Source organism: Ylistrum balloti, unplaced genomic scaffold, assembly GCF_031769215.1.
Source record: "Ylistrum balloti isolate Yb309-2 unplaced genomic scaffold, AGI_CSIRO_Ybal_v1 Utg370078, whole genome shotgun sequence".
NCBI classification, from domain to species: Eukaryota; Metazoa; Mollusca; class Bivalvia; order Pectinida; family Pectinidae; genus Ylistrum; species Ylistrum balloti.
Window position 1 is genome coordinate 1,494,020 of NW_026782116.1, and position 11,974 is coordinate 1,505,993.

Genomic DNA, 11,974 nt, shown 5'->3' on the forward strand with positions numbered 1-11,974 from the left:
ATGGCAGCAAAAGAATGTGGCGAAGTTTTCATTTCCTATAGCAGCGTTGATATCACCCTGGTAAAGAACATACAAGACTGCTTAAAGAAAAATGGTAAGTTAATTAGTTATATTATTGTTGAAATATGCTTTGCTTAGTTAAAACACGAAGAAAAAAATTCCAACTGCCGAAATACAAACGGTGCTTTTATTTACTGCTCCGTGTAGCTAACTCCTTTATGAATAATTCATAAGTAACGTTAAATATTCCATTGAATAAATATTCTGGTGTCGGTTGGTGACGAATATGAGACCTAAAGAGGCTATATGTTTGTTTATCACTCAGACTATGTAGACAAGAATCGCTTTGTGTTGCAAAATTAAATATATATATACATCTAAAGACGATTTCATAGACATATACACTCATTCACAATGTAACATTATCTTTTGACATATTGTAAATAGCTGATGATGATATAGTTTGGATGTGTGTGTGGGGGGGGGATAATAAAAAAAAATAAAGATTTTATTTTTAGAGCTTGTGACATTAATTAAACAAATGAATACGATATCACTATTGAGAAAGACCAAAAGATCTACTCCTTGAGTAAGTAATATGAACAGTACCACGTTGATATCAATATGAGTTATCTTGTTTCCAGAAATCGATTGCGTTGTTGCCGATGATGTGAAAGCAGGAACTCACACACTAGATGTAATTGTACACTCCCTTTCAAGGAGTAAGGCATGTGTGTTTCTAGTGACCCCGGCTGCTTTGGAAAGTTCCTGGTTTGCTTTTGAAACTATCCTTACCTTAGAGAGATCGCACCAACGCGGTCAGCTGAATAGTGTGATCCTACTGCATAACGTAACTGAAGATGAGGTAACTTTTCCATAAAGTTGTATAAAAGATATACTAACGAATAACACATTTTAATACAAATTTAGAGTTAAGTGCCAAACAGAGTATTAAACTGCATCATACCATTGTTTTGCTCTTTTGAACTCGTCAGTGACGCTAAGCACATAAATTTTGAAGCCGACTGAACAAAACTCCAAAGAGATCGAAAGTAAAATCAAAATCAGGATTGGAAGATGCACTAGCCATATAATTCACTACATTTCGTGTTTCATTTCTTTGATGTTTATAGGACAACGCCAAGTACACATGTATGTTCTGAACCGTGACATTATTCGAATGAATTGAAACGTGACATGCAGGTTATATCAAACATCGGGGACTAAAAGTCTATGTTTACATTTATATGATCTTCTCACAGACAAATTTGTATTAAAAATGAATTTCGTTTTTTAAATATCATTGAAAAGACAAAGAGAAAATATAAAGGCAAACCAGTAAGAAAACAGAAACAGAAAATTTTAAATCAGAATTTCTTACTTTGAGATGTCCGAGCAGTGTATTTTTAAATAAATTTTGCTTTCAGCTTCCAAAGTTTGCCCTGTTTGACATGATTGATAAATATGAACTGGACCTGGACGAGTTTGGACACTGGAATAATCAACAGATTAAACAGGTCATAAAGACAATCCAAGGTATCGAAGCTATTTAACTGCACGCTCGTGGCTGTAATTTTAATTCTGAACGTCGGCGTTATCTTGCATTTAATGTATTCAATTTTCTTGCTAAAACAACAACTTGAGTAGATTTCCATTTCCACGTTGTCAATATAAAATAGAAGAAATATACAGTGTCCTATTGTATAAAACAGTTTTTAACACTGCAATTGCAAATATAAGAAGTGCTTTTCAATTTCGAAAGATATTGTGAAGCATATTGTGGTGGCAATATGTATTCTTATAAATTCCAGAAGGGAAAAACATCGAATCTGAGTTACCGGTAGGGAATGTCGCCCATGCACAGGCCTGGTCTCATTATTTTGGATACCACCATATGATCCATCCACGTAGGTATTTTAATTGAATGACGTATTTATCATTTTATCGTTGCTAAAAACTCCGGAACATATACACTGTTTTAATACGGCTGTCTCTAATAGAAAAACAAGTCTAGTTTATCAGGTTCCATTTCTTCTTTCAATAGCTGATTGAAAAGTAACAACCACAGCATACGTTGTTTCGTGTAGCTGAGGAATTGATAAGGTATAGATTGGAATCTTAATATAAGATCATAAAATTAACAAAATGTAAGAAATTTTAATTTTTAAAATATGCCATGGTTCTTTCAAGACATTTTGAATGTGTTTCTGTTGCGTTATGCGTTATATTTTATTGGTTTATAAGTCAGGCATGATTTCCCTTTTAAATTGTACGTCAAAATGATTTGGTAGACATCTTTATAAATGATCGACGGATTGTAAGATAGAATTGATATGATACCTTTTTAACATTAATCTGATTCCCCTCCATTGGCATTTGACACCTCAGCTCAAATGGCTTTAACCAAATATTGCTTAACTGGTTACAATTTATAATTAACCAACCTTCTTTTACCACAAAAGCCATATGAGAAACTGAAATTCAACGTTCGGACTTATACTATAGATCTTGCAGAGAAGATAAGAAGCTGTCCTTGGTATAGTAAAAACATGCCGATCGCAGTGTACGAACTGGTTCCCAAAGATTCCAATATACCGACATTCATAGAAGGACCGAACATAAAAAATATGGGATCACTTGGCGAAATCAAAGCGGAAGTAGCTGGCAACAAAAGAATATTCAGACTGAATGTGTACTGTATTGAAGATGGAGAAGAGGTACGAATAATACTTTAGGATTGGTAAATCTTAAAAAACTTTTCTGTGCAATACAAGTTCAGTTTGAATTGTCATGGTCTTGACTTAACTCTTTTGCTGTCGAGAGAACTACCTGCTAAGTTTTCATATATTCTTATTTTAGAATATGAGTTTGAACCTTTTTAAGTGAATAGCAGTCGTTGGATATAGCCACTTTTAAAAGCAGCATTTTCTTAAAACATTTTACCTTTTTTTTAAATTTTGTTCTTTTTATGTATTTAATTTTGAAAGAAATACTACTGCGTTGCACAGTATCCTAGTGTACTGGGTGCAATTTACAAGATGACCAAGTCTCCCATGATCGACCTGGACGAGCCGCACACAATTCTGCAGGTTGCTCGATTTTACTATACTCTACAGTCCATACTCCAACACTCAAACGTTGAGGGATGCCGAAACCAGGCTAAACTCCTGTGGCTTGACGGTAATATATCAAGGAGATAAAGTAGCTTGTAGTAATGAAAATGAGCAGTGGAGAAAAAAGTTCACATTGTATCTGTTTTATATTATATAAGAATAAGATCACATTTTAATTATTTAATTTTTTTGTTATTTCATCCATGCTTTCAGGCTCTGAAGCAGCAACGAGTGTACTGTTAAAGGCAGTTAAGAGAGATGTTAAGGTTTGCCCTATAATCTTTCTGATATTTTTGCTTAAAATTTATTTAGTTTTATCTTGCACTTCATCGCTTAAACGTAATATATTTCTGTGATAACACTGAGTGAGTTTTATCATGCACCCATGTAACTTACCCATCTTTTAGCACTGATACGGTTTAATTTCACAAATTACGTTTCGTTTGTTTTAATCTATTGCTCTATTTTTTATCATCTATACCCAAGTGTCGCCAACCTAAGTTTGTTTCCTCATATACTCTTTTAATGTATCATTTCAACTTTTATTGTACGATTTTACGTAACGAAATGTGTACAAGCGAATTTTCAACCAATAAAAGGACTCCGAAAAATACGAACAATTTAACTCAGCTTGTATATCTTTGTTTTATTTATGCTACTGAGTTTGTAAAATTAGTTCAAAAAGAACAAATAGACAAGAAAACAGCTTTTCCAAGTCATTTGGATGAAGGTTTGTTCTAAAAGGTTTCAATGGACAAGTGTATCAAGTTAATCATATTCCTAACTCTCTTTTTGGCAGTATGAACAATGGAGAAGGCATTCAATTTTGTATCCCATTCCATTTGAGCAGGTCATTTTCAGTAGCAAATATAATGATTCATTTTTCGCATAAGCTTCAACATTAACCAGTGGGACACTAACTTAATAGGTCACGCTTCCTTCATCTTAAATTTTTGTTATTTTAGCTTATTAAAATATAAACTGCATTGATTGTTGGAGAAATTAACTAGCATAGAAAAATATAATTGGTTCTAACATAATGATTATTCAATTCAATAATATAAATATCTATTTTAAATCGTAATTTCTATGATGTTATTTCAGTTGCTGAATATATAATCTCCAAGAAGACATTATACTTAGATAACTCCTCTCAAACCATGATAGCTGATATTGTTCGAGATGTTGAATCATCATGAGTAGTAAAAACTGTAACTTAGTTGTATTCGATTGTCTATGCTAAACTGCATATCCGTTTTGCAACCTACTGTAGCTCTAGCATTATCATTACAAATGACACCTTACAAAATATATCAAACAACTGAACAACACACAAATATACCAAAACCAGACTATGCACGGGTGTTGTCACACAACGTGACGTCATCAGAATAATGACATTGCAACAATATATCTTTTTATGAATACACTAATGCGACATGGATTTTGGGAGTAGCATTAACTCCAATACGTAGTTACTTTTGCACAATGGAGTATATAAAAAACACTGAAGATTTCCAAAATTACGGAGGTAAATTTTCCCCGGAATGTGTTATAAAACTATATATATGCTCGTTGTATACTATAATTTATTTTTCGTTTCCAAACGAATTCACGGGAACGCTGTAACTTTTGCTGTAAATCATCCATATGTCAGTTATGTTATAGATTACATAAAAACATTTTCATCAAATTCAAGATGAATAAAAGAATAAAGTAAACATATAGATTGAAACATATTGATTAGAAAGTCCTGTTTGCCTTCGTGCAGTAAAAAGAATTCCTGTTTGGCTTCATATTTGAACAAGAAGCCATGTTTGGCTTCAGGCATGAACAAGAAGTCCTGCTTGGCTTCAGACATTAACAAGAAACTCTGTTTGGATCCATGCTTTGATAAGAAGTCATGTTGGCTTCATAAATTAAAAAAAACACTGTTTGGTTTCATACATTAAGAAAAAGATATGTCTGGCGTTATACATTAAAGAGGTAAAAACTCTATGGATGCAATATGTCATTGAGCACGGAATATAAATTCACCTAAATTAGAATCAATAACTTGCACAAATAAGAAATATTGAAAAAAATAAAGGAATTCAAAGTCATTTTAATGAAATGTTTACGTTATAGTTTATTTCCCATGGATCATTTGTTCAAAAGTTTTGCTGTTGCAAATAAGAAATTCTGATTAACAGATTTTCTACAAAATGACTCGCTTTCATTGTTTATTATACTACTTAGAACTATGTTTTGAGTGTTATTCACGGTGTCTTCAACACTGAAATAATAATGGTGGGTCTGATAAATATCTACAAATATCATTTGCGAGTGATGAACGAATAGATTATTGTTTTTGCCATCATATGTTGATTTCTTTGCATCAACTCGTTTAGAGATAAACTATAATTATATATATGAAAACATTAGTTAAGTCATTTGATTCGATTGTTATATTGTTCTTTCAAAATAGAGGTGATATGATATGGTGTAACCCTTCATCTCCTGTTAAATTTTATATATGCTATGGATGTCAATAATGAAACACCATCAAATGTAGCGGTTGTCTAAATGAACATGTTGTACGGAGTGAAAGCAAGTCTCCGACTTTAAGATTAAGCTGTTCCTTTATATAATGTGCTTTTAATGAGTAATTAGATTTATTATCCAACTATGTATATAACATATTCTACTGTATGCCATTTTCAGAGAACAGGGTTTCAAACTTTGGTTACGGATCTGCAAAAAGTCCTTCACACATTAGAAGATGGCCTACCAAATAAGGAATACGAAGCGACTATCCTATACAACAGTGATGATGCAAAGTCCAATGAAATATGTGACCAAATTGAGAAACATCTTCTGAAGAAAAATGTACGCCTTTTCCCGTCTCCGAATAAGCCAGGGACGAGACCATTTACAGGTAAATATTTAAATCCTGAAACAACAAGGAAGTACTAATATGGGAACATAATCATAGTCCAAACTCAAATTCAATAAAACTAGGCTAAAATGTGAAATAAAGAGAAATTTATACAGTGACTCCTGAAAAAGTAAATGAAGAATAAGACTTATCTTCAACGACACCTTATATGTAAATATTAGTTAATCCAAGTACACGATGTTCACAGATAAGAACAAGATATATAACAAATTAGTATGCGTTTATAATCTTTCATACCTTCCATATAGTATAATAAAGGATTTAACCTATTAAGAATATATATGCTTATAGCGATGGAAGAGGCGGCAGAAAAAGCACGATGGCTAATTCTGATCGTTACTCAAGACAGCCTCATCGACAACGATGTGTTTAAAATGCAGACGATGGCTTTGATAGCGAACAGCGTACACAGTAAGAAAGTGCGCGTCATTCCAGTAACAGACAAGATATCTGCAGATGATATTTTACCAGACTTTTTGAAGTGGGTAACTTACATCGACATACAGACAACAGGATTTGAAAATCGTGTTTTAAAAGCACTGAGAGGTATATTGTGCTGTAGCTATTTTATCACCATTTCATTCGAGCAGTTTTTTTCTTATTAGTATTAATTTAACAGTAGAGAGGGTGACCATTTGAAATTTTTTTTGATGACGCGTTTTTCAAGTATATCGGGGGAAAATTCATTTTTGACTAGAATCTGTTGGTCTGTCTCTACCGCGGTAACTGTTTTAAACTGACAATTTATAATATTGGTATTAATCTGTTAAAATTTTATATCGTCTTCATTTTCATATGAGTAATTGCTTGTAAAAAAAGTATCCGCATTGTGGCAAATGTCTTCGCTGTTTTATTTTTAAGGTGAAGACATCGAGCTGGCATTAGACGGGGGTCTCATCCCTGCTGGAAATGTTGGCTATGGCTTGGCCTGGGGTTATGTCACCAATTATCTGAAGGTTGTTCTTCCAAGTGAGTAATGTTTTCTACTGTATAGATGGTTATTTTCGTGGAGACGTTATTTTCGCTATTACGTGAAAAAATAAGACATGTGTGTATTCAATGTATTTTTAAATTCAGATTGTGATTTGTTTATTTATTGAAATAGAATAGGCGTCTTAAACGCAAGTTGTCGCGAAAAGTTCGACTCGTGCAAAAACCAGCTAAACGGTATCTAAACCCGCTGATAAATTTCAGGGTATATATCACAAGGTATCTGACCAACAGATTTATATCAAGTTTTGGGTATAAATCATAAGGTTTCTGACCAACGGATCTATATTACGTTTAGGGTATAAAGCACAAGATTTCTGACCAACAGATGTATATTACGTTTAGGGTATAAACCACAAGGTTTCTGACCAACGGATATATGTCAAGTTTAGGGTATAAATCACAAGATAAGCGACCAACAGATATATGTCACGTTTAGGGTATAAATCACAAGGTTTCTGACCAACAGATATATATCAAGTTTAGGGTATAAATCATAAGGTTTCTGACCAACGGATCTATATTACGTTTAGGGTATAAATCACAAGGTTTCTGACCAACAGATATATATCAAGTTTAGGGTATATATCACAAGGTATCTGACCAACAGATATATATCAAGTTCTGGGATTCATTTGGAACATCTGTAGGTAGGATTTCTGTCTAAACAAAACATTGACATCACGTTCCATAGGGGAGGGGTTCAATTAACATGTCTCTATAAATTGACATTATCACGAATTTATGAATAGGGATTTCTGTAATATTCAACGCAAAAGAGCAGCGTGATGATTTATCTCAATGTGTTTCTTTCAGAATTAGAACATTTACGGAATTTGTTAAAACAAAAAGCAGGCAACATGTGTATGTGCCCGAGCAAGCTATTTTTGTTGGTACCGAAAACATGTTACTGTCCAGGAAGGATCAAGAATGAGCATGTAACGCACGTGTATTCGAGTGAAGAGATAAGCGACTGTCAAGGTGGGGCAGACATCATAAAAGGTCTGGATATGTATAGCATTTCAAAGGAAGGAAACGTAAGAGAATAACATTGAATCCAATTCACTGTTTTTCCTTTCTTTCTTTTTCTTTTTTTATTTTGCTTAACTAAATTAAACACTATTAATGTAAAATGTGTTCTGTTTCTGGTATTTGTCTATTACTGATATTTAAATGTTTGTGCAAGAGACACACAAATCCGTCAGATATTTCAAGTACTGAATTAAGCTGCATTACACAGCTGGTTTGTTCTTCAAGAACTTATCAATGATTTACTAATACTAAATCAGGTCGCTGTATGAACAGAAATTTTTAACATATACCTGTATGTATAAAGCGGGTATTTGTATAATGTTCAAATATGTGGTTCTTTTTTATTATTATGTGCAATACAGAAACACATATTGTTAATTATCATGTTATCTGGCTAACAACATCTGCGTCGAGTTGGTAAGATCTTCCAACAGACTATTGGCATACCTATGAGAACCAACTGCGCCCCTCTGTTGGCTGATTTGTTTTTGTTTTCATACGAGGCTGAATTCATTGAAGAGCTTTTCAAAACAGGTTACACAGACCTTGCTAAATCGTTTAATTTCACCTTCAAGAAATTTATTGACTTCGTCCATCGTAAATATCCACCAGAACTGGAAATCAAAGACATGGCAGACTCTTCAACACCAGCTGCTTATCTCAATCTTTTCAAATTATCAAATTTTCAAATTATCGTCAACTGACGGGGTTCAAATGATGCAGGTTTAGGAAAATTATGGGAAAGTTTTATGGTCGCCATTATGATCTCACTGAGAAATATTTCATTTCTGTTTGACATGAAACTGGACGTATTTGATACTCGTGAGTTTTCCTGTTGGTTCGGTTGTTATATACCTTGCTCTCATTAGAGAATATGACATAACTTATTTGCATTGAAGAAGGTTTACATGCTTACTACTCCGGAACACCTGATCTTATTCGTCTCCGTGTAAATAATTCTTTAGTTCATATTTTGCCCTTATTCCGCCCTAGTTTTGTTTAATGTGAGTTTGAATTATGATTATGTTGCCATGTTGCTATTTTCTTGATGATTATTTTTATAGATATACAATTTCTTTGGACAATATCCTGCACCGTTACGCTGTCTTCATGCGATGAACGATTGCATGATAGCTGGGATCAATCCAGAATCTATGGCAAGGGAATGTGAACGATTCTGTGATACCCTTCTAGATCTCCTGCATGGCCCAATAGGTGGTGGTCTTCAAAGCAAATGCGAACTTGTCTTCTTTGATGGTAAACACTTTTACTTTTCTGTCTGTAATTACGTGAAAAAACCCCACCAGAATTACTCCCCTTGTCAAGTAAATTTTCAATTCAATTCAAAATTAATATGACGGGGAACCACTAGAATTAAAATACGGCAAATGCACATGAAAAGTCAGATTCTTTGCAGTAAAAAGTTTTTCTACTTATTCGACAGAATTTTACATAGCAACCCTTGTCAAGCCAATCATCTAATGACATGTTATAGCCAATTTAACGAGCATCACAATGACCTTCCGACACATAAGAATCAGTATCTCGCCCTTAGGATTAAATAATTCCCCAATATAGTCCTAATGACGAGCATAAACCATTAAAAGATATTTTATTTACCTGGTTATCACAAAACCATGTATCAGTTTGTATTAAAGAACTTCTTAACCTTTTAGACGAAGTCTCCAACGACCTGCAAATGCAGTTGCTGCCAAGGTTGTCTAATCAGGTCGATCCCAAAGAGACAAAGCTGAAACGGAAATCTGGACATGACGATAGGAAAGATGAACTGAAGCAAGCTAAGATGATGAACTGATGGGATTTTAGTAGCAAGAAGTGAAAAGAGTTTGCTTTAAGATACAGATTTGAAATCTGCAATTTGTTCCTACATCATAACTGTTCGAATTTTCATCACTCAAAATTGATTTGCCTATTCAGACTTTTATATTGATTCCAGAGCTGATCCTAGCGTGTACTATTACACGATTTGTTTAACATTCTTTACATACGTGCGATAAATAACTGGGAAATACGATGGAATATCCTCAAGTTTGATTTTTCTCTGTCAACTTTCCGGTTTAAAAATTTAGGTCCTTATCATCAACGACACGTCTAAGAAGGACGAAACAATCTTTACGATGCAGTATATCGATATATCGATCAGTAGTCGATATTTGACTCACGTTAAAATTTTCATGTCGTGTATTCAAATATCTGTAATAAATAATAATATTATATACTAAAAGGATAAAGAAACGCAGGGTGAACTTTAAACCAGAAATTAAGTATGATATCGGGCTTCATTTAAAACGAAATTTTGAATACTTACAGATAAATTAAAGCTTAAAAATTTCCAAAGTCTGTATTTTGCATCTGAAAATTGGTTTAGAGGTACTAACGATTAAATTGAATGGACCCATAGGATTTTGAAATTGAAATTGAACTGAGTCATCAATATCTTGCGTGTCCGCCGTTTGCTGTGGTCACGGCCCTTATTCTTCTGGTCAAAGTGTTCATGAGAGCGTTAATCCGTCTTATGGGGATGTTGTCCCACTCTTCAATCAGAGTTCTGGTCAACTGCTCTCGAGTAGCAGGGGGTGGCTGGCGCTTTCGAACCTGTCTATCCAACTGGTCCCAAAGACGCTCGATCGGGGACAAATCAGGGCTATATGGCGGCCAATCTAGTGGTTGAATGTTGTTGTTGGCCAGAAAGACTTGGCAAATCCTTGCTACGTGGGGCCTAGCATTATCCTGCTGGAGGGTTAGATTATGCTGCTGTAAGAAAGGGATAACGTGGGGTCGAAGGATCTCATCTCTATACTTAGCTGCTGTTAAATTGCCATCAATAACAACCAATTGTGATTTTAACCCGTGTGAGATTCCTCCCCACACCATTACTGAAACGCCCCCAAGCCTATCCCTCTCTACAACGAAAGCGTCCGTAAAACGTTCGCCACGACGAAGGTAGACACGTTGACGGCCGTCAGATCGATAAAGACAGAATCGAGACTCGTCCGTGAAGAAAACTTGTCTCCACTGCCTCAGTGGAAACCGTCGTGGAGCATGTGCAGCGACCCAGGCCATACGACGCTGACGTCGAGCAGGGGTAAGGTGTGGACCTACGAAGGGCGACGTGCTCTTACACCAACTTCTCGTAATCGATTCCTTACAGTTTTTGAACTTATAGGACGCCCATGATTTCCACGAACATAAATGCACTCTCAACGGCAGTAAGGCGCCGATTACGCACATGAGAGACGACGATATAGCGATCCTGACGTCGTGACGTTACGCGCGGACGTCCTGACCTAGGTCGATCGGCCAATCGCCCAGTTTCCCGAAGACGTCTTACATGACGTTCTATGGTGGAAACATTAACACCAAAGTGCCTAGCAACCTGATTTTGCAGCTGTCCTTGCATCAGCATCTGAATGGCCTGACCCCTCTGAACTTCTGTGAGTCGTGCCATTCTTAAAACGAATCAAATTCTTAATTAATTTTAGGGAAGCAGTTAGTCTGTATAAAGACTAACGAAGAGTGACTTGACCAACGCTGCATGAGACCAGAACAACACGACGCACGAAATTCTTGTTTTTTCCTTCCTCCATTTACCAGAGCTGCGCACTGTACCGTGACTAAATTTTCGATACATGACAAAGTGTAATATGACCTAATTACTCAATCCACAAAGTTTCACTTTATTTAGAGAACGCGTTTTAAAATATCGGAATAAATATTACCCTGCGTTTCTTTATCCTTTCAGTATATATAATAATAATCTATAACCAGATCACTTTTGAAAAGCTAAGCAACGGCCATTAATTCCCAAGCTCTTTCATACTCATGAACTTATGAAATATTGTTCAATATCTGTCACCCATTCACAAACATAAAGCACACA

General features: G+C 35.0%; 1 protein-coding gene across 1 annotated transcript; it reads left to right on the plus strand.

Moving 5' to 3' along the window:
- LOC132549838 (uncharacterized) lies at positions 1 to 9,889 on the plus strand. The gene is made up of 12 exons (XM_060213811.1): positions 1 to 94; positions 645 to 865; positions 1,428 to 1,536; positions 2,506 to 2,717; positions 2,988 to 3,180; positions 3,327 to 3,379; positions 5,817 to 6,030; positions 6,343 to 6,597; positions 6,913 to 7,020; positions 7,858 to 8,078; positions 9,147 to 9,330; positions 9,750 to 9,889. The coding sequence occupies exons 1-12, from the start codon at positions 1 to 3 to the stop codon at positions 9,887 to 9,889; spliced, it is 2,004 nt and encodes a 667-aa protein (XP_060069794.1).
- Positions 9,890 to 11,974: the final 2,085 nt, after the last annotated feature.